Source organism: Carassius carassius, chromosome 1, assembly GCF_963082965.1.
Source record: "Carassius carassius chromosome 1, fCarCar2.1, whole genome shotgun sequence".
NCBI lineage: Eukaryota > Metazoa > Chordata > Actinopteri > Cypriniformes > Cyprinidae > Carassius > Carassius carassius.
The window spans coordinates 28,000,247-28,028,223 of record NC_081755.1 but is presented as its reverse complement, the minus strand read 5'-3'; the positions used below and the strand labels follow the sequence as shown (position 1 = coordinate 28,028,223).

The window sequence follows — 27,977 nt, the reverse complement described above, 5'->3', positions numbered from 1 at the left end:
ATGAGGGAAGAACTACACCCAGGAGGATGAGGGAACTAGCACTAGTGTGAACAGTTAGTCACAAAGTTGACGGGACTATTCCAAAGTGCTGTGAGGAAACAGATCCCAAATCAAAGAGCTCGGATCATTCAACCCAGTAAGTGGCCTGTGACAAATATGGCCTGTGGAGGCTAACTAATTAAGGACGGTTATCGATTTTAAAGAAGGTTAGCTCAGGTAATGTCAATGGGAAAAAGTGGCCCAATTTACTTGAATTCACCCTAAGTGAAAAACAATTATGTTAAACGACAGAAAATAAGCCTTGTTTTTCCTGGCCATATCATTAAAGGAGTAATGACCTCAATAATATAAAACAAACAAGCAAATCAATCAGTCAAAACCTTTTATTCCTACCTACTACACAACAGTAGGGTAGACTATTTTATGATGCTCTAATGCTGTTTTGTGATATTTTCCAAGCTTAAAAGTTACAGCCCTCATTTCTTCATTCTTCAAAATGTTGGATTGTTGCTTTTTTCCAATAAAGTGTTAGTGCATATACAGTATATATGGTTACAGCTGATCTCATAGTAGTCATATCCTCCTCCACATGTAACTTGAGGCCTCAAGTGTGTTTGTTATTAGAGGGCAGGCTATGAATAGTGACATCTGTTGGTTGACAAAAATTACTCTCAGTCTCAGATCAAAAAAAGAAAAAAGAACAGCATTCACCCATATGGAAGACTGATTGATGGTTTCTATTAAGAGCATTGAGAGCTTATATGGAAGAGCTATATGGAAATTTGTGTTCTATGAAGCAAGTGTCAGTAGATAGGTGGCATGTGTGGGTATTATTAGGTCATGCGTTGGTGTATATGAACATGATAGTGTGCTTATGGCATAGTGTAGTCTTATTGTGTAGGCTAACATGTATTTCACTTCTCCACAACCCCAACAAAGTATACAGGCACATTTGATACTCTTAGGTATACACTTCATCCATTAGGTAACATCAACGGGTAGCAACCTATTTATGTTCGAGTGCGCATGCCCATGTGCCTCCAGCAGGTGACGCGCTCCCTCTAGAGGACACTGATGGCATATGCAGCACCCCCTCAAACCACCAGGGAGCACTACAGAACTACACATTAGCACAGGTCAAAAAAACTACATTAGCCGGTCTGAGGACGGTTGTGAAAATCAAAAGACACAGATGTTTTGAATACTGTTTGGTTATCATGATTAATAGGGCTGTTAATATTTGTGTGTGTATATATATATATATATATATATATATAAACAGCTTGTACTAACAGCACTTAAAACGAGGACACAGTCCAATCTTATGAAATATCTCATTGGCCTAGAACGAGATACTAATTTAACTGTGATGCCGGAACCAAGTATTTTTTTCTTAGATAGAGCCAGGAATATTAAACTCATCAGATATTTCCCAAGATAAAAAGGTATTAATGTGAAATTCCTAAGTCCATTAAAAAAGACGTATATGAAGTGCAAAGAAAATGCTAGGCCTACACCAGTGAAATGAACCGTGCAAAAATCACCGGAGGCCGCATTAACCAGGTTTCCTGTCTGTGAGTTTTTTCACAAGGTATATTTTATTTAACTGACACTGAGATTATTTTGTCTTTGAATTATAGTGAGATTTAATTTCCTTAACTGCCAGAAGCTCTATCTCTTGCCAACTTTTTAGCCTGTTTTATGTTTTCTAATAAATGTATTAGGATTATGAAGGGTTTTATTGCTTTTCACAGTTATAAATTCCTTTTCATGAACAAAATGGGAGCATGCCATTTATTTATCTTATAAATAAACAATAATATAAACAAAAAATGCTGAAGAAGGTTAAAACAGCTCAAGAGATCTCTGAGGAACTCATGTGAGCGACTGCTACCGTGTTTATTTGTACAGTATGAAGGGCCCAGGAAGTATAATAACACAGAAAAGTAGACCCAACAAGGGCTGAAAAATACCTTTCTAAACTCTAATATTTTTAGTTGCACGGCATGCAAGAGAGGAGGTGTCAATGTGCTGTCCCACAAGAGATTACACTGATTTCTTATGTCAGAAGCCTCTGGTTTCATGACATTACCTTTTTGATCTAATTTGATGGTTCCCATGTGACAGAAGCATGAGATACAGCCGGTTTGTTGCTGAAAAGCTGTCTATCAGTCTCCCAGAATCTCAGTTTCTGTCTCGTACTGTATATTCTGACTTTATCTCACAATTCTGTCTCTTTTGTATCATTGGTGGATAATTTGTACAATCATTTGTAATATGAATGTATAAATTTTTTGTATGCTTTCATGCGATATGCATATACCCCAAAAGCTCAATCTCAGGGCTAAGTCAAAGAAAAATGTATAAAATCAGAATGAAGGCATGTCCCTAATGTTTCCCCTAAACATAACAGTTACTGATTCATGAGCCAAACTTATGAAAACATATGAATTCATATGAATTATCACCAAAATGTATGGTTATGTTTAGGGGTGGACCATCATGCTTACTTATTTCTAAAAGTCGTATGTTCAGACTTTTTCGGATTACTGAAAAAGGGGAGGCAGAGGAAAGTAACCTTTTACATTTTTGCTGTTTAAGGAATGTTTTGTGTTACATAATCATTGTAAAGTTTTACTGATAAGCCTATAGCAGGTCATTTAATGACAGGTTCAACAGTGACAGTATACCCCACTATTAAAAAGGCTATTACATTCATTACATTCAGTACATTACGTTCATCAACTGAATCATGCTGTTCTTCTACATCTTTATGATTGACAGGCCAAGAGAGAAAGAGAGAGAAACTGCATTAGAAACTGTGCTTCCTTCTCACATTCCTTGCTCGAAGGCTTAGAATTCCATTGATCTGTTTTTCAAACTTCGTTGTGATGTAGTACCCACTGGAGACGAGTTTAGTCTGAGCGCTGTATCCTCCTTCACCTTAGGTCGCTCATATTTCAACACAACCACCACTAGAATATGTCCTAATTTCATTTAAAGGATTGAACAACTGAAGAAAACGAGATAATAGTGTTATTTATGGACACACACATAAACACTGGCAGGAATTTTCTGGTGATTGTCATGTGTTCTCTGTGGGCTGGAACTCAGAAGATCACCCTTCTGATAAAACACTATTGGATCCTACATGCTCACTTTCTAGAGCTATAAATAAATAAACTCCATTAATGTGAAATTCTCCAGCAGATGGATGGCAGAAAAGCATGAGAAAAGGTTTGCTTTTCTTCATTCACGTGTCCAGCTGCGACCTGTTTAGTCTCTAGTATATGCAAATATTTTCTCCCTTGCATTCTTCTGGGGGGAAAAAAAATGTGTAATGTATTTCAACCTTTAGGTGTGGACACCACAGTGTGTATGGACTTCTTTACTTCCTGAAGCACAGAATACACTTATAATGATTGTGGTCAAACTACATTGCAAAATAATTTTGTAATCAACCTTTTGGACTTGTTTTACAGGAAAATAATCAAAGAAAAACATTTTTCTTTTTAAAGTGTAAAAAGAATAATTTATTATAAAGTAGCCAATGTACAGTTAAACAATACGGCTTTTTATGATCAAAACGCAAGTATCTCTACAGCAGTTCAGAGCTGAATCCCATGAAGCATTGTGAATGACATCATCAAATAAAAATCAGTGGAGAAACATAAACCTATTGATTTAAAGATGTTTATTATATACACAGCTGTAGAAACGATATATTAAAACATTTGCAAATATGCAAATATGTCAGTATTTTGAGTGTTTGGAGACATAGGATACATGTACAGTACATGTACAGTTGCTAGTTGTTTTTTATGCTGTAGAGTGTTACATTTATTACATCTGAAGTGTTTTGATACAATACAGGTCATTTTATAAAACAAATTCAATTCAAATCAATATTATTAATAAAATGGATAAGTTAGTTCATTGCAAAATAAACAGGTGATCATTCTCTTGTAGGCCTCAAGTAAAAGCGTGAGAACCTTGAGTGGGGCGTCTCCTCCTGACATGATTGGCATCTGAGTGGGTGTGGTCATGATTCATGTCACCTTGAGTAAACGATACTCAAGGTAATTCTGGAATGGGGTGGTAGTCAGCTGCAAATATGTCTTGACCCCAAAAAAATTCTAACAAAACGTTTCTCAGTGGTTTACAGTAGTATCAAATGTACTTAAAAACATAATAAAAGTTTACCAAAGTTTGACTCCAAGAAAGGCCCCGTTTTCAAAATTGCAGCCGCCAGGTCCTTAAATTGACCATTACTCTTTTGTATTCCTCCTAGACCAGAAATATTGGTGCCTGATACATGTTTTGGCCATGTAATATTATAATTAGCATATTTGCATGATAGATAAGTGATTACAAGACCAATTATATATTAAAGCAGTTGATTACAAGCTTATTTATGGGAAAAATATGTACAATTTCCCTTAAGTACAGGTACATTTAAAAAAAAAATAGAATATCATGGAAAAGTTTTTTTGTAATTTAATTTAAAAAAGCAAACTTTTTTTATATTCTAGATTCATTGCACACAAACTGAAAGAGTTTTTTGTTTGAGTTCTGATGGTTACGATTTACAGCTTCAGTAACTCAAAAAATTAGAATATTTTCTCAAAGATCAATCAAAAAAAGATTTACAAAACAGAACTGTTCAAGATCTCCAAAGTAGGTTTAATTATGCACTCAATACTTGGTTGGGGCTCCTTTTGCAATTACTGTCTGTGGCACTGCAGGTTGCTTTTATGGGGCCTTCAGCTCCTCTGTATTGTTTCTCAGATGTTACTTATCTTCCTCTTCACAATACCCCATAGATTCTCTGTGAGGTTCAGGTCAGGTGAGTTGGCTGGCCAATCAAACACTGTAATATCATGGTCAGCAAATCACTTGGAAGTGGTTTTGGCACTGTGGGTAGGTTGTCAGGGTTTTGCAAGGTCAGTTTGTTTTATGTTTTGTTTCTTGTGTCTAGTGTCAGCACATGGTCTTGTTAATTGTTTTCTCGGCCATGTGCTCCTTTAGCCCCTCCTTTTTGTTTCCTTTTTACCACACCCTCTTGTTAGCCTGGTTAGTCTTGTTGTGCTCACTTGGCACTTGGTCTGTTTCAGAGTCAGTGGTCAACAACTGTCTGAGCTCTGCTCTGTGGTGCCTTGTGTGGTCTTCTCCATCAGCCTGGTTTTGCTGCCCCCTCTGTTGCCAAGTATTCTGCCAGTTATTTCCTGAAGCTGTCCCAGTGGCCTCCCCTAGCTGTTCCTGTTTACTGTTTTCCTGTTGTGGTATATATTGTTCACTTCACTACCCTGTTGTATCAGTCTGTTTTGTCAATAAAACCTTATTACCTTACACTGCAATTGGGTCCTCCCTCCTAGATCCCTGACATACAGTAGATGCTAAATTCCTGCTGCCAAATCTCCATTAAGCTTGTCAGCAGATGGAAGCATAAAGTGCTACAAAATTTCCTGTTAGATGGCTGCATTGACTTTGGACTTGATAAAACATAATGGACCAACACCAGCAGACGTCACAGCACCCCAAATCATCTATGACTTCAGAATATTCGCACTGGACTTTGGATTCTGTGCCTCTCCAGTCTTCTTCCAGACCTTGATTTCCAAATTAAATTCAAAAATTTACTTTCATCTGAAAAGAAGGCTGTGAACCACTGAGCAACCAGACCGTTCTCATCCCAAGGCGTCATATACTGACCCTTTTGAAATTTCGTCAACATCCTACGCACATGGCACCCTCTAGCGTCAATATGAGACGCAGATAAAAATGGGCCAGAAGGCGCCTCCTAGCGGTCTAACCCTAACCCTAACCTTAACCCATAATCTGTGTCTCATATTGACGCTAGAGGGTGCCATATGCGTAGGATGTTGACGAACTGTCAAAAGGGTCAGTATATGACGCCTTGGGATGAGAATGCGTTAGAGCAACAGTCCAGTTCTTTTCCTCCTTACCCCAGGTGAAATGCTTCTGATGTTTATTTTTTTCTGGTTCAAGAGTGGCTTGGTTTTAGGAATGTGACAGCTGTAGCCCTTTTCTTGAAGATGTCGGAGCGTGATGACTCTTGATGTGCTGACCCCGGCTTCAGTCCACTTCTTGTAAATCTGCTTTTCCTGACAATCTTCCAAAGTCTGTGGTCATCCCTGTTGCTTGTGCATCTTTGCCTACCACACTTTTTTCCTTCCAGTCAACTTTCTATAAATATATTTTGATACAGCACTCTGTGAACAGCCAGTCCTTTCAGCAATGACCTTCTGTGGCTTACCCTCCTTGTGGAGGATGTTGATGATCGTCTTCTGGACAACTGTCAAGGCAGTAGTCTTTCCCATAATTGTAGTTGCCTGTTCTGAACTAGCCCAGGAGGTGCCCAGTATTTATACTCATAATTAATAAAACTAATCAAGCTCAAAATGGAATATTCTAATATTTTAAGATACTGAATTTTTTTTCCCTAAGCTGTAAGTCGTAACAAACAGAATTAAAACAATGTTTGTGTGCAATGAATCTAGAATATACAAAAGTTTACTTTTTTTAATTAAATTACAAAAAATAAAGAACTTTTCTTTTTTTTAAGTAGTCAAGGATGAATTTTGTTTGAGCAAAATAATATACACTGTGCTGCCAACAACATTACAATGAGTCAAGCAATATCAAATGTCAGTATTCTCTTCTACCATCTTCTGAATTGCTGAAAATTGTGAATTTCGTTTTGTTGGGTTTAATATAATGCCACCTTTATACTCAAAAACATCTATAGAGGATGCATTACATATGTATTACCTTGTTAAAATTGAAATGAGTGACCATTTTAGAGGTTTCACACACAGGCATCTGTTCGGGCTATTACAGGGTTGTTTATGATCAAAGTTATGCTCAAAGTTATACAACTCCAATTAAGTTACTTTTGGGTGCAATAACTTTTACATCAAATGTTAAGTCTGTGTTTTAGCAAAAAAACAGCTACTGAGTAGGAGTTACATGACATAGGCTAAATTGTTTACATCTCTGGTTCACCCCAAACAATGATAAAACCTTACAGTATTCTAACAAAATCATGTATTTCGTAAGTATGTAATCATGTCAGTGCAATTTAGACAAGTCCAATGGATTCATAGACCCAGAAAACATGGGGTTAGACACCAAGATTACTTGACTAAGTCAAATAATGAAGGCGTTAGGATATTTTAAGGGCTCCCTGCCCATCTTGGACACCATCTTGAAAATTACACCTTACTAGTGGTCAAACTTTGGTAAACTTTTAGTATGTTATTAAGGACACCTAATACTATAAAAAACAGCTGAGAAACCTTTTGTTAGAATTTTTTTAGGGTTAGGTGTTTTATTTTCATATATGCAGCCGCCTAGGGTCTAAAGTAATCAATTGGGATACACCTTTTCCTATCAGCCTTGTGAGTGACCCTGCCTCTGTGATAACATTGTTTCTCACACACATTATCATGACATAATAATAAAAAGTCCATTGTTCTCATAATAGGAATGTGTCCGTTTATTTTGAATGCTGTGAATTTTAGATGATTACAGCAAGATGTAGCCTATTTAACGGGATATGAAAAACGGGCAGAAACACTCAAATACTCCTATTATTTATAAACACAGACAAACAAGCACACACATTAATAAACCATGATAGAATTAATTGCATAATCTTAAGGAAGCTTGGAGTACAGCGAGGCACAAAGCCCAATGGCTTCAAATGACTTCTCGCTGGCACTCCCGCAGAAATGTAATTCAGGGAAAATGAACTCAGATCCATTATAAAGAACTGATAAAGCAGCTGCTAAAGAGAGATCATACCTTTATAAGTCTTCATGCTGCACGCAAGCACATGGCACGATCCCGTATATAAGAGATAAGATCTAACGGAACATAAACACACACACAGATCCTCTCAGGCATGATCCTGGAATGATGATCTAGATTCCGATGTCACATCTGCTCACCCTTGCAGAGGCAGAAAAGCAAATATTATTTTGAGATAAGGAAAATGGCAAGGAAAAAGCAGGCAGAAAAGTCCTCAGTTCAAACGTGTTTTGATCTTTTGTAAGATATTTTTGTTTCAACTTGAAGAACATAGAATAAATAGCAGAGTGTGACCAAAAATAGCTGTGTTTTGTGGGAGAATGTGGTTGTACCGCAGGGGACTAAACACAATTAACATGACCTGAACTTGGAAATAAACAGAAAGTTTAAGGGATTTTAAAAATAATAAAACAACAAAGAAATATTATGATGTCAAATGAATAAAAACATAGTTAATTCTGAGCTATATCTTGGTTAAAAAAGCAAAAGAATTTATGACTTGGGAATGTCTTAGAACAGAAGGTCAGATGTTCTTTTCATTAAGGAACATGATGTTCTCTGAATCCTCTCAAATCATGCTGGAGAACATGATCTGGAAGTTCATGCAGCTCGAAAAAATTTTCATGTTATTATTATTAATTTTTTTGAAACTTCACATTTTGCTGATAATAGAAGATGAATATGTTATAAACTCTAACATAAAAAATAAAAGTTATACTTTGTTTTAACTATTTTTTTGTTTTAACTATTTTTATAGCTCTTACAAAATATGTAAACACTCTTCTTTCCACTTTGAAGAGTTATTAATCTGTCTTCAGTGTTTAATTTGAAACAGATCTGGAAAGGAACGTTACTAGAGTATTAGTCAATACAGCAGAAACAAGCCACAACAGCTTTTCTTACATAATACATTTAATGATTGATGTAAAAAAATGATATATGACTATTTGAAATGCCCAATTTGTCATGACATCATGATGCAACCCTGATAAAATAAAATAATAATAATTTTAAGTTCCAACTCAAATTTCTTCAAATGACTCTAACCTTGATCCTTCAAGTGTACTTATAGTTGTTCTGCATTTATATTTTAACATTATAGCAGTATATTATGTTCTTGCTATTATGCAAATTAAAATGATAATATGTATATATATATATATATATATATATATATATATATATATATATATATAGCAGGTTAAACAAGTATTGAACACGTCAACATTTTTCTCAATAAATATATTTCTAAAGGTGCTGTTGACATGAAATTTTCACCAGATGTTGGTAACAACCACAGTAATACATACATATAAAGAAAAAAATACAGAAATTAAGTTATGTGTAATAAAATGGAATGATGTGTTCAATACTTATTTTACCCACTATATATATATATATATATATATTGTGATGGAGGAAGGGAAAATATGGTCAATGCATCTACAAATCTGAACTGGTCTAAACAGGCCAAAAATCATTGTTGTTGAGCCCTGCATAAAGTTGTTTTCTGCATCCAATGCATTAAATCCACCATAAACAGAGAATGAAATATATGGATAGTTTTGGAGGCAAGAGTATTCAAAATCACTTTTTTGAAAGGAGATATGACCATAGCGCAAAGAGCATATGCAGACATCTGTTTTAAGAATATAGTGATCCGAAAGGGAGGTTCTGTCAAACAGGATGAACTTAAGGCGGCACTAGAGGAAACAAACTCATATTCCATCACTGACCTCAAGATATGTGATATATTACCGTGTGAAAAGTAATTTGAAACATTCATTGCCTCATGCATGACAAACTCATTTTAAACACACTTCCATGAAGCAGAGATGGCTCCCACCTTTCATCTTTCAGAACTCATTAATGTGATCATCTCCATGACCACTTCTCGCTCTCGCCCTTGTTCTTTTTCCTCTGTGTGTCTCACCTTAATGAGCTATAATCGGGTCAGAGGCGTAAAGGAATGTCCTGGTTATGCAAGAGTTTCGGATCTGCCTCCAGGGAAAGTCACAAAGGTTCAAAAATGAGACGGTGAGAAAAATGGATCGTCACTCAGAAAGAGAGTGAGAGAATGCATCAATAAAGTAGATATATACAGCTAATGAACGATGGCAGCCAATCAGAATCCACCCAACTCTCGCTACCAACTTAATGTGAGTGGAAAGATGATCCGTTCATTTTCAGGGAAAGTCGCTCTAAAGACCGGGTCCATTTGTTTCTCAAAGTTGCTAAATGATGTTGTGATGTCACTAGACATTACACATTTTAGGTAATCAAATCAGGCTACTTTTTGTTTTCTTCTAGATTACTTTTGACCTCAAATTTATAATTTATCTCATTGATTAATCATCTACTGAGAAATATCGATTCAGTTCAATCCGGTGATGGGAGAGTTTATATTATTGTGTGAATTATTCTCTCTCTCTCTCTCTCTTTTAATGTTTGACAGTTGACACCTTTCCAGCAATCAAATAAAATAAGTAAAAATCGAAAGCAATGATCTTGGTTTTTGTTTGAGAACTTTATCTACCAAACAGACAGATTATTTAGTCCGTGTTTCTGAACTTAGTTGTACTTCTTCAGTTTCTTAATGCCCTTCTGGCCTCCACAGGTTATGTAACTCCAAAGGTGAGCGGCTCAAACCACTGATCTGATGGATATTGTGAGATTCCTCTTTGTTCCCATGTGTTTTGAATTCCTGACCACTTTCCGGAATTTTCCTTGTTACTGCAGTCCTCTGCTGGGAGGAATTGGAGGATGAGATTAGAGACGACATTTCAGAATGAGTTTCAGTTGCACCAGAATGTATGAGAGTATGAGAGAGGGCAGGGAAACTGAGGATTCAGAGGTTCAGAGATTAAACAAACACAGAGCCACCAATCAGTCCAGTGTAACTCGTTTCATCAGTATCAAAGACACGTAGTAAGGACCTTTATATATGCACTGAAAAACACACTTGAGATTCATTTGCAGAAAATGTTTTTTGATCTCATGATAAAAAGCAGTACTTTTCAGCATATCAACTCTTCTATGTATATGTATTTAATTTACGATCAACATTATATTGGTTACCATTGTATTAGAAGTGGGCAGAAGTAATGCAGCTTTATTAGATGGAGATATAAAGAATGGAAAGAGAAAAGAAAGGACAGGAAAGAGAATCTGCTTGTCTGAAAAACAGCATTGCGTTCCTCTAATTCCCCTGAGAAACGGGAACTCCAGAGACCAGGGTGGGAGTGTGTGTGTGTGTGTGCAGGAAGAACTCTAACATGCAGAGGAAAAGCACATTAAAACAAGAATTATTGGCAGACATCAATGTTGTTTAACCTGCGTGTGTGTGGAGGAATGTGGGAACATGTTCTTTTCTTAAACGTATGGCATTTCCTGTTAGTTTGTTTGAATATTCAGAGTAAGGCGCACATTATTGTGATGTAAAATTGCTATCTAAAACAACTTTCTTTTATTAGCAGGAGAGAGTCTGGTGAGATGTGCGCCCAGCTGCTTTTGACTGAGATGCACATAAGAGTGGGTTCATTCTCTATGTCAGGCAGAACGAGCTTTCTCTTGGAAGATACTGTAAAAGATAGATCTTTACACAAATGGAATATTTTCCTGATATATAATTGGATTGTCCTACAGTTGGTTAAAGCATGCCAGTAAGAGTTCATGACTCATCTAACAGTGATGGTAAGCTTGGCATTCAAATGTAGAAAATATACTGTTCTGAGGGACCACTGGCAAAGAGAATCACACCTTTCAAAGAAATGATGGATTTTTTTCCACAGTCATTTCAAGAGGTTACCTCAGCCTCACAAGTTTAGGAAAACTGCAAGGAGCCGCAATATTTCATATTTCCCTGTAGTCTTGATGGTTGCAATGTGGAAACTTGATGCCTTAGTCTAATAAAGGATCATTTTGCACACTTTCTTTTGTATTATCAAGATTTCATCATGATATTGATTATCAATATTGTAAAGTTTTCATCATTACAATATTATTTTTTGTTAATGCTTGTGTATCGCTATCTATATATTACACACACATCTATATGATTTTAGAAATTAATACTTATTCAGCAAGGGCATTAAACTGATTAAACATACTAATTTTTTTTTTTAAATAAATGCTGAACAATGATTTTAACATGGATATGAAATGTTTCTTTAGCAGGAAATCATCACATTAGAATGATTTCTGAAGGATCATGTGACATTGAAAAGACTGGAGTAATGATGCTGAAAATTCAGCTTTAAACTAAATTAAATTTTCAATATATGTTGAAATATAGAAGTTATTCCACAACACCACAATTTTTGATCAAATAAATGCAGCCTTTCAAAAGGTATTAAAAGAAATCTTACTGACCCCAACATTTTTTATGTTTATATTAAAACCTATTAGAAAGTAAACAAAGAATATTCTTCATAAATTTAATACAAAAAGATCATTTATTTTCTTCAATATTTTGCCAGGCATGCCAATAATACATAAGTAGTCCAACTGGACGCAAGTGCAAACTTTATAAGCACAACCGGTTAAAAATAATCTAAATTAATATTACAATTTTTCTCATATTAATCATAAAATACCACAACTGTAGAAAAATACTTTTAACATTCTTTTTTTAAAACAAAAAATATACAATTATCAAAGCCTTTTGTTTTGTTGTGCTCCGCTCTTCTGAAAATGCAAACATCTCCCACAACTGTCTGAAACACTCAAATCCCAGAAGACTCGGAGCGGCCCTCAGTCATAAGACTTGGAAAAGTTACCTCTCGATACCCATGATGCCTCACCAGACACAAAAATAACATACTGAATATATGACAGAAAGGCAAGAATACACCTCCAAAACAACAACGGTACAAGACATTTGTGCAATTACAGCAAACTTATGAATAAGAACAGGGGGAAAAAAAAAGTGGTACAGAAATTGTGTGAGAAACCAAACATACAGTGACTTTACATGACCGCACTTTGTTGAACTACTTAAGTGTGCTTGTTGGGAGATTGGAGTATACATTTATTCCCACCAAAAGTGCTAGAACAAAAGTGGTCTCTGTGAATCAGTTCATTAAAATGAAGTTGCCACCTCTCAAGAAGCAGAATGATGATAAATCGACTTTTCTGAACAAAGAATCAGCATCAGTTCTTCAATATTTTACATTGGTGGTCCAATGAATAAAACATAAGTCAATTTATATGAGCTTTCCGTTTCCTTCCTACAATGCAGCAGGCACTTCCTGGGGAGACTCCGACTTGAGCTTTGGACAAAATGACAGCAGAGAAGGTTCAATCCACTCTAAAAGTAGAAACCATCCATTGCGGTGCATTGAGGAGTTAAGAACCTTGACCAAGAGCTTAAGAATGCTTTATTAAGGGGCTTAAAAATCTCATTCAGATCCGTTGTAGACACGCACGCACACCTCTGTGGTCAGAAGAGAGGTCAACTCGCATTCACAGCCCCGGACGGCTCTGTATCCCACACAAGACAACACACGCACAAACAAACGGTGCTGCAAACACCCGAGTAGACCGCCGCTGTCCAGTCCAAACTATGCCACAAGAGTCTGACAGGTTGAGTCTTTCGGTCTTTAACACAGAGGCCCTCGGTTTGGGCAATAAAGTCTGTTGCCTCAACACATGAGCTCTTGTTGTATTTCGGGACGAGGTGGGAACGGTTCTGTGAAACTGAAAGTGTCCCGTCCTGTCTTCAGCTCCCCCTGGCCTGGGCAGGTGGGATATAAAGGGAGGACGACAAGTTCTGGGGAAGGGACGGGACTTTCAGGCTCGGATTCTGATTGGCTGTTTTCTTGCTCATCTAGAGGAGCTTCCACAGCGTGGTGAAGAGAGTCGAGCCTTAACCAGGGATGATTTAAACACTGCTCCACTGTTGCTCGTTTTCTAGAGAGAGGGGGGAAAAGGACTGGTCAACATTGTGATTTTTTTTTTTTTTTGTCAGATGTGCAATATTATGCAGTGTCTTTTATATCAGATTGTACAACATGCATCTCAGGACTGGTCACAACAGTCACATTCTCATATTGGCACATGAAATGACACTACTACAAAATTATAGGTTATTTTATTTATTTATAATAAAAATGGGAAAAGTAAGAAAAATACGTTGTTTGGGTAAATGAATAAAATAAAAAAAACACTTAATTTGGGATAACATTTTGCTCATTCAGTGATCAAAGACCGCGAATTTGGTGGCCTATGATGAAAGTGAGAGAAAAATGTTAAGAGTGTGCTTTTTTCCCCTCATCAGCATTTGGTTTCTCCACCAGCCTGCAAAAATGAAAGACTCTCACACTCTCTCGATTAGGTTCCCAGATTTCTCCTTCCCCAATTACTCACACTCAAAGGAATTTTTCCACATTGCTTTAAGCTATCATTTTTTCCTCTCCTGCTTTCTCAGCGGCGATGATCTACAAGCATTAAGTTTTATGGAGTGCAGATTATGGTTCTGGATCAGAGACCATTCTACTATCAGTTCTCATATAGCAGTGATGGCGGAAGTTCTGGAGTCTGGACTGCTATTTGTCAGACCAGCAGACCTAAAAAAGGCTTTTGCCATTCATCAGTTAAAGCTAAAAAGCCCAGGGGTGTGGGAAAAGTAGTAAGACTGCAAGGATCATTTCACGGTATATTCAAGACCCAGGGTCCATTACATTTTAATGAGAGATTGAAGGGTGAGATTCCATGTCTGGAGCAGAGCCAACTGAAGCCACTCCATCAATCAGGTTATGTACTGTAAGCTTGCAAAAACAAAACTACTTCACTTCCACATTTACAAATAAAACAGTCAACTATTCCTACCTAGGGTTTTTGATGAGCAGTGACTGGATGAAATCCACAGCGAGGTCAGAGATGCCCTGAAAGACGTCCTGAGAGTAGTCAACATTGACCTGGGACACATTCAGAAAGGTCTCCTGCTTTTCTTCTCCCAGAAAAGGCGACTCGCCTGTGAGCATCACGTAAATCAGTACCCCAATGCTCCTGTAGGGGGAAAACAGCAACACCGATCAGTACGGCAAAAAAAAACACGCCGTTTTATCACATGATAATAATCAATAAGCTTACTCTGCTAAAAGGGAAAAAAATTGCTGGTTTTAGTTGGTCTCAAGTTTGGTCCAGTTAAGAATTTTGGGCATTTCTTAGCTTGTTGGGTTTGGAGATCAGCTTAAGCCAGCAAAGACCAGAAAACCAGCTTGGGCTTCAAGCCTGTTTTTTTTTTTAGGCTTAAAGTAAAAAGATACTTAAAAAGTCATATAGGTTTTAAAGTTTAATTCTAAAAGTGGACATGAAATGGAAATAAAACCTATATTCTAAACGCATGCTATAGATCTAATAGTGAACAATTTATTGTGCAAATCCTATTTTATTATTTCAATGTATAATTATCATTTCACATCTTCATACATTTGGTACATTGCAATACAGAAGAAAAGATCTGTCACTACTTCGGTTACATCGGAACTAGGAGTCCTTGGGCTTAGAGGTTTGTTCTAAACCCTAAGGCATGAACAAAAGTAACAGTGATTGTTTTAGTGAGCGCCACTAATAAAAGTCAAAATATGAAAGCAAGAAAATGGTATGATGTTTAATGAATGATGGAAAAAAAGGGACAATGACCTTTTACATTGATTAAAATGCATGGGAACGTTCTCTAGGTAATGTTCTAGATTATCAGAGGGTTGTAAACTGATTGCACATGCTGAGGTTTAACACGCAGATAAACACCCACACGTTTATTGTACTACTAGATTACAGAAGTGGATCTGCACAACTTGTATCTGCTTTTATAGGCCCATTTATGCAGACGTCACCACAGGGATACATGACCTTTTTATAACACTTCAATATGTGTGTCAAATACCACAAACTCTCTCACACACACACACATCTGGACTCTGGACACTCAAAGAGTTCAACTTACCACATGTCAGTAGCTGTGCTGATGGGCTCATAGTCCAGGACCTCAGGAGCTGAAGGAGAGAGAAACAAACTTCTCGTTACCTTTCACAACACAGCTACACACACACAGTCCATTTTCAGTATCTGAAGTCTAGGCACACATGTACTGTAGGGTAGGGCTCGAAAATGCCTTGTTTTTCAACTGATTTTCTAAGACTGAGGGAGTCACAACCAAGTCAACAGTCTCGAAGTTTCACTAGTCCTACACAAGCTTTCGGTTCACCCCTACTCATCACTATACTGAGCTGATAAGACTTCACATATCCGTTTTTGCAGCAGTAATGCTGTGCGCAGGAGGATTTGAGGTTTGCAAATGAAGGAGGTCCAACTCACCCACATACTCGGGAGTGCCCAGGATCTCCCGTACCTCTGACACATTGTCCACCCGCCGAGACAAGCCAAAGTCGACGATACGGATGTCACCCAGCGGCTGAGCACTCGTCAACAGGATGTTCTGAGGCTGGAGAAGACATTAAGAGTGTAAGAGAGAGGAAACAATGAAACGCAGGAGAGCAGAACCTGTTTCCCCAATTAAAAAAAAAAACAAACTACGAAAAATTACCGGTACTAATATTTCATGTATTCACTTTCCAAATGAATTCAATAGTTGCGTGTGAAAAGTACCCTTCTTTAAATGCCCCATTAAACAATTATCAAACAGTTTCCACCTCTAGTTTGCACACAATAGGTTCACTAAAATCAAATGCTTTCACACACCCGACTGGGCATGTTTGATGAAATTAGTGACATTACTAGATTGAAGCACTTGATGTTATTACAACAGTGTGTTTAAACAGGTCTGGTTAACGGTCTTAAGAACACTATCGAAAGTCATTCAGTCCCATTAATTCGCAAATGTTATCCAACTTTTTTGCTGACCTCCGCCTCAAGGTGTTATGCAATAAATGTTGTTAAACCAAAAATACATCAATCAATCAATCCTGGGTGTGCTATAGCCTCTAGTACAGAACAGAGGGGAAACCATTTGTAGTTCCTTTCTTTGTTACGCCCACATACACAGACATAATACAGCGATTTAATCAATTACTTTGGACATTAATGCATTTGAATTCACACACACACCCAATCTCAGGATGGGGGGTAGCAGAGCTGTTTTAGCCCTCAATAAACTTTCAGGCATATTTAGTTACAACAAAACTGTTTTGATTCAATCCCACACATCTAAGAATGGCCAAAAAGATGTTCGAGACACTCCAGGCCACTCCAGTACACTCACCTTAAGGTCCAAATGAACTACGTTGTTTTGATGGAGACAGGTCACGCCCATCAGAATCTGCCTGGCCAATCGAATGACGTCTTTCTCTGTGAAGGCCTCGTCATTATCGGCAACACACTGGTTAAAAATTTCACCCCCGGCAGCACTAAAAAACAGAAAAAGAGTGAGGATTACAATTTAGATCTCAAATTATATTCTCACATGGTTTCAAGTTTTCTTACTGCACCAAAAATGATAAGAGACACTCAAAAAGACACAATCACGCCATCAACCATCCTAGAATAATAGTTTCAGAGATGAGGGTGTGTTTCATTGTCCATCTGATATAATGAGCTCAGTAAAACAATAACTTTACTAAGAAATCAACAGTACACAGGTACACCACCCACATGTGGAGTGCTCTGAACTCCAGGTGCTTGCACTCGTTACACTACATTATAATTGGGCCTCTCAAGACAAGGCAGCTAATTATAAAATTAGAAGAGACTTCTGGGTACTGACGGAGGGGGAACTTCATCCTTGCATAACCGTAGCAAGGGTTGCCATGACCATGAGGATTTGCAGGCGGATACTCCTTTGGGCGATGAAAGACTGGGAAAACCAGGGCCATGTGTAGTGGATTATGGGCAGTGTAGAGTCTGTATGTATTTGTGTGTGCTGTGCGTTATATAACAGCTGAATCCAGCTGTATAAATAGGGCATTCTGGGTATCGCTTATCAGATGAGCAACTAGAGGCTTATAAAGTAAGGACACTGGGATATTGAGAACCTTTCGTCCCCTTTTAATCAAACACATCACAACAACTCAAGCCCTTCACCCTAATGGAATAAAGCCTCCACTCTCAATTCCCAGTCTTCCAAAGTAACAGCAGCAAAACAAACCCCAAAGAGGTCTGTTAATGCTCACATGTGCAGGGTCAAATCCTCACAGCCTTTCATGTACAGAAAAACATGTTTTGGATTCGTTGTTCATGTGCGAGAGAATTCGAAGCATCTATAAAGTGGTTCTCTGGACTGACTCAGATTTATGATTGACTCAAGAAGAGCTGCCGTTGCAAAAAATAAATCAAACTTATAGGCCGGTGATGTTGACACCCCATTTTTCTTGATTTCACCAAATCAAAATGCCACTGCAATGTTAAGCTATGAAACCAAAGCTGAACGTTTGTCAGAGAAACTGCAAGTTTACTCTGTGGTTTTAAAGCCATGAGAATTTGGAGCAAAGGCAAAGATTTGTCGCTCAAATAAACTCTTTTTCTGGAACAGAAAGCAAGGATAAAAATATGCTCATCCGTTACCCAAGACCACCAAGAGTGCATTTCCCCTCTCACGAGAAGACCAGAGTGAGCACTCGGACTTAAAGAGTCTAGCAAAAGATGTGAAGAATTCTTTCCAAAGGCAATCTATCTGGAAATCAGCAACTCTGAGAAAAACGCATGTCGTCGATAGCAATTCAATTCCACTAATTTAGGATGGCTTGTATACATCCCAACTGTGGACTCCATCAAAACTCCACTGCTTTCATACTAACCAAATGGTATCATACTCAACTAAGGAATTTAGATCAACACCAAATGCTCAAGTGAGAGCTTTTGTAAAACGAAAACAAAAATCATTATTCGTACCAGATCCACCAAAAATTAAGGGATTTTAACATTGATATTCCTTAAAATCCCTTAAATTATGGTGCATCTGGTATTGGTACTAAGAATTATTCTGTTTTAGAAGATCACGAGATTCCTTCCTACAGTAAAAGAACAGTGTGTGTGTTCAAATTCCCTTTTCAAGCGGCTCAAGAAGAAAGAGCTGTGAAAAAGTCCTTAAATGCCAGATATCTCGTCTCTCTGGCTTTATTGATGGTGTGCTGAACCAGAGGCAGTTGGACACTGTACATCTGCATCAGTCAAAAGGACTTTAAGCCATTGAAAGGTTCATTTCAGAGACTTCTGAGGGCGTTTGATCAAGTAGATGAGGAAAACAGAGAATGGTGATGACGACTAAGACTTATGAAAAAAAAGACTCGCATAAGAGCTTTCCTAGAAAGATAAATGCCAAATTTTAAGAAAGGGAGGGCCCCTTTCATTTTGTTTAAGGAATGAAAAGCAGATCACCAAAGATAGCGTTACAAATTTTTTTTCCAAATAACATGCCTCCCCCGAGATAAATTCTGCTATGATGTTGTGGATGGTTGCTTTTTCTAGCCCAAAAAAAAGAGATCACCGTAAAATATCTATTCTGGTCTCTAGATCCTTTAAAGTAAATGTAGACTGCTTAAATGAAAGAATAAAAAGTTTTAAGATGATGAACTCTCTCTTACCTACAGTTAGGCCTGTTACTTGGATCTGACCCCATTTTAAATTTAACAGACAGTCCCAAAAACTCTCATTTTACACCAAACACATGCAGATGTGGCCTAGCATTGGCTAGTGTGTTTATGCAATAGCCTGTGCTGGTGTTTCGCCGCAAATTTGTGTGGGGTGTCCGCATATGTATGGTAAATGTAATTATGACCTTTCCTATTCTCAGTCTCACAATAGCTAGGGTTTTAACTTTAAATGGCAGCAAATGCTGAGAATTCAGTTCGTTTCTGACAACAGAGGATGTGGCGATGCATTGCACATGCAAGCGCGAGCACATCTCAGCTCTGCTTTTAGAAGAAAAGCCACAGGAAATGGAAATTGAAGTGTCTGTCTCTGTCTGTCTCTTCAGTTTAACTGGTTTTTACTGCTAAACCTGCCCACATCAAGTTTAAGGATTTAGCTAACAACAGAAAACCAGAGTAAAAAGAATTGGATGCATTGTTCCTTACCAAACCAGACAGACTGTCCGAACACGAAAGCAGACATGCAAAATAAAATAAGTGGGGCTCAACTTTCTCACCATTTTATACACACACACACACACACATATGATAATTTATTAATTTATAAATATAAATGTCAAACTTAGAATACATATATATATTATATATATATTTGCTATGGGCAAACAGAACAACCAGACCATGACTTTGATGTGACTGAACTTGCACAACAATTGGCGAAAAACGAGAAGCAATATCTTCCTTATAAGGTAAACTCACTCCACAGGTTGTCTACACACATACCGATGTGCGTGCTTACAAGAGACAGATTGAAACACAGCTGTCTCTTCAGAGGAAGTGGCTTAGCCGTGTGCTGCAAGTGGGCTGACTATGTTTTTTTGTGGTGGGTTACCTTTCAGACCGAGAGATATGATCTACCAATTCTCAAAACCTCCGTCATTCAACCAGTGAGCATCCTGCCTCTCTGTACACATCAACACACAATATGCAAAAAAAAAAAGAGAAAAGAAACGGCTGTTGATATAATTCAGAATTTGCAACAACACAGATATTAGGGTGCAAACACAAAATTCCTTCAACAAATTAAGGGGAAAAAAATAAAGGAGATTTGAATGATAGATACAGAGAGAGCTTATGAAAAGCATTTAAACTTAACGACCTGTCATTTCCTCCTCGTTCGTAAACGTTATCAGCTTCTGCTTTACTGGAACAACTAAAATAGTGTGTTTACACTTCAGTTGAACATGTACAGTAAACAATTTTCTCAAATGTGAGATGTCAAAGTAAAAAAAAAGTCTGTATTTACAGTTGTTCCAAATACTGTACATCACGACTTTGTGATATTTTACGCGATTTTACATTTACCATTTTTTATAAATTTACAAATTTTAAGACAGGAGCTTACGAGCTTTAAAAAGTATCAACACTTTTAGCACTCATTTAGTGTTACACAATGAAAGCCATATGGGTTTGGAACAACGTAAGGGTGAGCTATTTTTATTTGATGAGTAATGCCGTGAATGTAGGCTTTCATGAAAACGCACATAGTTTTACACCTATCAGTCAGGTCTGCTGTACATGGCAAAGGAAACAGGTTTGGTATGATTTTGGCCTAGCTGCAGTGTGGTCAGAAAAACTGCAGTCACTTTGCAGAGCTTTCTGAGAAGCGTTCGGATCTGACCTTTCATAAGGACCAAACACAAGACGACCACATTCTCACTTGGGAATTTATACAATTGTCTCTTTGATTTCTTTTTATAGTTGTTGTATTGGAACATGCAGCTCACTCAGTTAAAAGAAGATCTAGCTCAACTGTGGTCTGCGGTAACCTTCAGAAAGGTACAAACAACACGCTTTCAAACGACAGCGCTATGAAAAATTCCTGTTTTGATTTACCCGCTGTGCCATTTCTTTGTGCCTGTAATTCTAATCTTCAAAAGCCCTGGTGACTCGGAATAACAAAATTACGGTGCGCAATGTCCAAGTCATCATAAAACACTCTGCATTGCCCTTAACTTTGGTGGTCAGGGCATGTAACTACAGAACTGTGTGAGTGCACAGAGTGTCTTACCACTCTAATACGAGGATGATCTCTGAGGTGGTCTCGTAGACCTCGTGCAGCGCCACCACATAGGGATTCGCCTCAGCTGACTCCAGCACCGCGATCTCGTTCAGAATGTCGCTGCGGCAGTCCTGACCCTTCCGCCTTTTCCGCAGGAACTTCGCAGCATGCTCCTTGCCAGTAGTCTTCTCCACACACTTCTTCACTACTGCAAACTTGCCCCTGCGTGCACACAAACATACACACACGAGTGATTAAATAAACCGTTTAGGAAATGTTTGTGGAATGAAAATGAGGAACTCGCAATACAAGCACTTGAGTAATTATATTCACATTGAACAATTAAACATGAACTTTTATTACACAGCTGTCCAGAACAATCGGTTCCAATAAAGCATTTGCAGCATAAAAAAACAACATATATATATACACACACACACACATATATATACATATATATATATATATATATATATATATATATATATATATATATATATATATATATATATATATATATATATATATATATATATATATATATATATATATATATATATATATATATATATATATATATAATTTAGGAGCAATACAAATTTCTAATAAATTTTCAAATATTTGTAGTTTTAAATATTTTTAAATGTAACTTTTTTTTAAAGGACTTCATTCAATAAACAGCAGAGGGCTGAGCATGCAATATCGGTTCATAAAGTTAGCATGTCGATAGTGGCTTGTTTTTCACACTGATAAAGGCACTGTTTTTTTTCCTTTCAAAATGCTGCATCTTTCACACAATCATGCACACACGAGCAAATCTTCAATTCACTTTTACAAGGAAGTGTTCATCAAATGAAACTTTTTTTTTTAATCCCATAACATTAGAACATGAGTCATTAATTAAATTTTTTGTACCTTAATGGCCATGATCTGACACCAAAAATAATAATAGGTGAACAGCTCCTTTAATAAGTTTTTCTACATGCACAGTAAGAACTGACGTCAAAGTTGGTGTTGTTCATTTTTACATCAGCGGCCCATTGATGATGAACTGTGAACATCTTTGTATTCATTCTTAACCTGTCAATTTTGCACTTGTCATGATCATTCCCTCCATTTTCTTTCTTCGTTTGCAATGGGAGCATGACATCCAAATGATAAGAATGACAGTTGGAGCCGTCTGAGTTCTGAGGGCACTTACACACACAGGCTCATTCACACCAATTTCCTGCCACCTCCCTCATCTGACCTCCCATCACCTCATCTATCAAAAGACACACAGGGCGCTGCACACACACAAAGAACAGGCCTGTCAGCGTGGACCTTCTCTTGTTTGACAGCAAGGAGGACAAATGGCTCTAAACCACACCTCCTCTTCAGGCCATCTCATAAAGATACAGAAGTTTGTGTGTGTGGTAGAGAACCCAAGCAACAGACCACCCAACCCTCCTCTGTTGAGAGTCAATGGTGTCCACTCCTCCCACAGTCTAATTCAGCCAATGACCAAACATGACACTAACAAACAGAATACAGCCCCCCTGAATGACCTCTCCTCTGTCCACTGCTCGTCTCTTCCCATCTACATCTCCATTAACACCCTACTTAAAAGTTTAACATGGACACGCAAAAAGACAGGATGTAGCTACAGTTGGGCATATTTTATGAGCTCATATACTAAATCATTTTGAAAAAGACTACTTTAATATGTATATCTGCTAAAGGCTGTGTCATTTTTGGCCACAAAACATTAAACTTGAAAAATATGGGGGCTTTAAAAAGCTTTTGTTGTTGGTTCTTGTTGTTAACAATTCCCCTGATTGCAAACCATTAAAAAAGTCCCTGAAAATTTCCAAGGGTGCAAGCCAAAATGCATCCATTGACAGTGTCGGAGTGATTATCCTGTTAAACGTGAGTGTGGTTGGCAGGACCGATGTGAAGCGAGCATGTTCCAGCGTCTGAGCTCAGAACAGAGTTCACACGGAGTACAAGAACCGCATGTGACGGTGCCAACTCTCAGAACAACCCAGTTGTTTAGTAGTTCAGCATGTGAGGAAATCATCCTGAACAAAAAAAAATGTTTTGACTGCTTCAGTGCAGACATAAAAGTTTACAATTTCTGAATTGCAAAACACCCATAAAAAGTGTTGGATTGAGAGTTGACAGAGTCAAAGGGCGCTGCATTAGATGCCATAATTCTGCCAACCTCACATTTCTCCTGCGCTCTTCTTAGAGGGATGAATATAGCTGGTTTGAAAAGTCAGGCATTCTTCAAAGTTCTTCCAAGAAAAAAAAGGGTCAAAACAATAATGCTCAGCACTGCAAAGATGAATGAGAAATCACTAAAATACCACAATACTCTGAAATGCCAATGAATACGGTCAGCCTCAATCTAAAACAATGACTGGGCAGGAAATGTATATTCATCTTTGGAGATGACCCAGATACTCTGGTGGTTAGACTTCCTGTGCAAAAATCACACCGTCTTCTTTCACAGTCTATCGGTCTCTCAGTTTCATTCTCATGGCCAGATGGTAGAAACATGTTCACTCCGAGAGTCAAAGAAAGGATAAACATTTAAAAGACCAAAAGCATGCACGTGTGCATGAACACACAAACACAGGACAATTTAGACACAAAGATATACAATCTCAATCCGTTATTAAAGGGAAAACGTACAACCCCATTATTAAGCCAAGGACTGAATCACATGCACAGCTGGCCTGTCTGCTACCGGTATGGCAGAAGACTCAGTCAGCAACCTAGAATTCGGCAGTAAAACATTCCTCACCCAGACCACCTCGGATAGAGGATCACTCAATTCTCAGCTGAACTCATGAACTTTATTGGCTTCCTGAGGATAAAAAGTGCAGATTACCAAAACAGCTGCAAAGCAAGAGAAGAAAGTGTTGAGTTTCATAAAAATAAAAAAAAAGCTTAAAACCGTGAATGAAGTAAAAGGAAAGCTTGTGAAAAGGTGGTGCTAGGACTGATGAGGTTTTACATGAAGCTATCTGTGGATATAGTTCCTCAAATAGATTTTGGTGCATGATCAGTGGTAGGATTTTGAAGGTTGGGGTTAAACTCATTTTTGATACTCTAGAGGAGCTCCAAAGATGATATGCTTAAAAATACCCTCTAATCTCACCAAATTGGGACAAAAACTCTAACAAACTAGGACATTCAATACACTGTACGTCAGATAACCATCTATAGAGATATTCAAGGAGAATGGACATAAGTTTATTACAGCATTCCACACTTTGTTCTCTCACAGCGTCCATTTCGGCACCAGTTTGGTTCTCAAAACATTAATCAGAACAAGTAGTATTGTTATAAATCCAAAGAATTCAGAAATAAGGGGGAGAAAATGGCTGGAAATGGAAACAGAAGTGAACACGGCTGATAACCAAACTGATCTTCCATCAACTAAACAAACAAGTTGTCCGGGAACAAACTTTGGATTTGATCTCGCTGAATAATAAGGAAATTGCTGTTGGAGCTTTGTGTCAAAAGAATGGAGTGCTGACAACAGGCCCAGATGGTTTGGCCATTCAGTAAGACAAGTGTGTTCAGCCACACACACACACAAGAAACGTACATTTTACCATCCAAGTTGGTTGAAATGCAGAAAAAAATCTAGGTCAACGAGTATGTCATGTTCATGTGGAGGGCTGAAGAATGATGACCTGTCACTAAAGAAAGATTTGGGATGCAAGACAAGCTGGCCCACTCAGCTCACTGTGAACTTCTCTGCTGCAAGTCTACTTTCACATTAAGATGATGTATGTAGACAAATGATAAAGGAAAAGAGGAAAAGGGATGAAATCAGATTAGGTTACGCTGAAGGAATGCAGGATTATTTGTGCGACTGTCTCCCTCTGCCTACCTAATCTCCACATCAATTTCCACCAACATCTGCATTCCTCATTCAATTCACCACTGTGAATATGGTGAGCAAATCAGATAGGCTGCATTATAAAAATAACGACTTGCCTTGTGACTCGTGCATGTGGTCTTTCTGTGTGCTTTAATTACAGGAAAAACTTTTCTAGTGGATTCTAAGGCATGAGTAAATAAATAGTGCCATCTCACATAGTGTGTGGCAAAACGTGAAGCTTCAGCTAAATCCAGTCCAAATCGAGACATTTTACAACCCAATCCACAAATTACCCATCAAATTGGGTTAAATGTTGTGGAAAAGGCAATGAGAATTAAAATCCAGAAACTTGAAAAACAAAATTCACTGAAAGGCAGCTGAAACAGACCATGCAGTTGTCAACAAGCACCGCATGAATGTTTAAATGAACACATCTGCCCAAGAGAAAAGAAGTTACAGTGGTCAAACGATACCATCTTGTCTATAATTAGTCAGTGGAGAATTAGAGAACAATGTCACGGCAAGCAGTGCTATATCCATCACACACTGGTCCCGTGCAGCTCTGAATTAACATGTTTTACATTCTTTGTTTACTTGAGAACACACACTGAGAGGATCCGAGTCTCGTTTAGTCAGGCACAAGGGGCCCCTTGAAAATGCCAATAAGAATGCACAGTGATTCACCTGTGTTTGATTCATCCCGGTGAACCGACTCGTTTGAATCAATTCACTAAAACGGTTCGCTACGATTTGTTCAGTAGGCGACAAGCCAATTTGACTGTAATGATTGATGAATCTTTTACTCAATTGATTCGTTCATGAACAAAACAAGTCTGACTATCCTTGATTTAAATACATGGCTCTAGTTTGACTAAAAATTAATCTACAAGTCTATAAATAAGTATTTCCCTCACAAATAACAAAGAATTGTCAGTTTTTCAACTGCGGTGCATGGCATCAAGCCATACTGTAAAACAACAATAAATCTAAATAATCTCTTTGTCAATTTAATTGTATTTATTCAGAAATAACTCAAAACACTGACTGACTTGTGGTCGTTTAGAGCACCAACCGATGAAGTACTTCCTCTTAGCAGTCACTGGTACCCATTGTTTCTCACTATAGTCAATCTTTGAAGGAAGAAAAAGCCAATAAAGCAGTTATGCGCTACACAAAACTTCAGTGGACGAAAATATGAGTCAATGCATGGAAGTAAACGACATCGATTCGTTGAATTAACATATTGGTTTAAAAAAAATAATTCTACCAGTTCATCTGATTGCAGTCCCTGTTGATCAACTCTGCAAGGCAACAAGTGAACCAGAGAACGTGCCATTTACCATAATTTTATAAATTCGTGTAGCTCGTTTGCAATATTGGCAAGCTGCAATAAGGGCTCAAATCTATCTGGCTGATCCTCAGATTACACGAGCTGGAGCCAAACAAATCTCTTTTGGCTTCCAGCTGGCAGTGATTCACTCCTCAATTAAATCTCACGCTGGTTCTCAACTTTGTGAAACTGCCTGCAGGCATATGACTAAGTTTATTGTACACATTTGAATCTTTTAAACTCGCTAACTCGTCTGTAGAGTTGATCATTTATAGTGGCTTACCTGCCAAGCTCTTTGCCGACCAGGTCATAGCTGTTCTTGAAGGGGTCGGTCCTTATGCGCGTGCGAATCTTTGTGACCATTCCGTTCCTGTTCATCATTGTGTCGTTACAGTCCTGCTGCAGGATAATGCCTGGCGTTCTCCGGAGCACTGAGTACAAATACAAACGTTTAGTCCATCAGGTCACTATCATAGAGCGCTATTTAAACAAAATACATCGTAAAAAAATTGATGATGCTCAGTTAAATTAACTGTTGCACGGACAAAATTCCAAAAACAAAATATTTGCTGCCTTTAAGTTTATCACAGCGTTTAAAGCGGTGCAAAGGTTCTGAAACTATTTAATGGTTTGCAAGAAACTCACAGAACTTGCTGAGGACCGCGACTGATCACCGATATGCTCACGTCCAAGCAGCGTAAACTCAGTTTGAGAATGCGGACAAACATTCCCAAGCACAAGGTTTATTACAAACCCCGCCCATAAAGATGAGGCCAATGGGAGAGTAGAAACCTCGAAGGAGGCAGGGAATATGAAAATGTAATTCATAGACAAATTTTGTATTCGCAACTCCTCTGTAGGAATTTTGTTATGTAAAATGATCAGATTAAATGATTTTCAAAAATTTTGTAGGCTACTACATTCAAAGCAGACATCTGGAACGTATACATACATAACAAAACTGGTTCTTTTTTATTTTCTATTTTTTTACTTGTGTTGTCAAATACAAAACATATCCAAAATATTATTAAAATGATATATAGCCTATATAAATTTTAAGGATTCAAAACATATTTTGAGATAAATATTTCTTTCAACCGTGTTATTTACATCAAATATTTTGGACAAAGATTTTAATTTTATTTTATCAATTACTTTTTGCCATATGGAACTATTATCACTAAAATCTTCCCTCCTGTCTCACTCCTATTTTCTGTCACACTTTGAAAAACACTCTTTCTTTTTAGATTTGTTCTCCAAGTCTGTTGATTCCTTTGTTGTCACGGGCAACCAAACAGACAGTGCCCTACCTTGACTTGCCTCATAATT

The 27,977-nt window shown here is 37.7% G+C and overlaps 1 protein-coding gene across 1 annotated transcript; it reads right to left on the bottom strand.

The window, feature by feature from the left end:
* Positions 1-13,192: 13,192 nt before the first annotated feature.
* stk17al (serine/threonine kinase 17a like) lies at positions 13,193-27,409 on the bottom strand. The gene is made up of 8 exons (XM_059554550.1): positions 27,294-27,409; positions 26,932-27,079; positions 21,451-21,663; positions 17,057-17,201; positions 16,153-16,279; positions 15,782-15,830; positions 14,662-14,841; positions 13,193-13,743 (listed from the first exon to the last, which is right to left on the bottom strand). Exons 2-8 carry the CDS (start codon positions 27,027-27,029, stop codon positions 13,476-13,478), a joined length of 1,080 nt encoding a protein of 359 aa, XP_059410533.1. The 5' UTR covers positions 27,030-27,079; positions 27,294-27,409; the 3' UTR covers positions 13,193-13,475.
* Between the last annotated feature and the right edge of the window lie 568 nt (positions 27,410-27,977).

Excerpts from the sequence above, each read along its gene's own strand:
- stk17al (XM_059554550.1), bottom strand. The coding sequence starts at position 27,029 with ATGATGAACAGGAACGGAATGGTCACAAAGATTCGCACGCGCATAAGG. Across the intron at positions 21,664-26,931 it reads GTCGGCAAAGAGCTTGGCAG|GGGCAAGTTTGCAGTAGTGA; the intron begins GTAAGCCACTAT and ends GTGTGCACGCAG. Across the intron at positions 17,202-21,450 it reads ATCATCCTCGTATTAGAGTG|TGCTGCCGGGGGTGAAATTT; the intron begins GTAAGACACTCT and ends TCTGTTTTTTAG.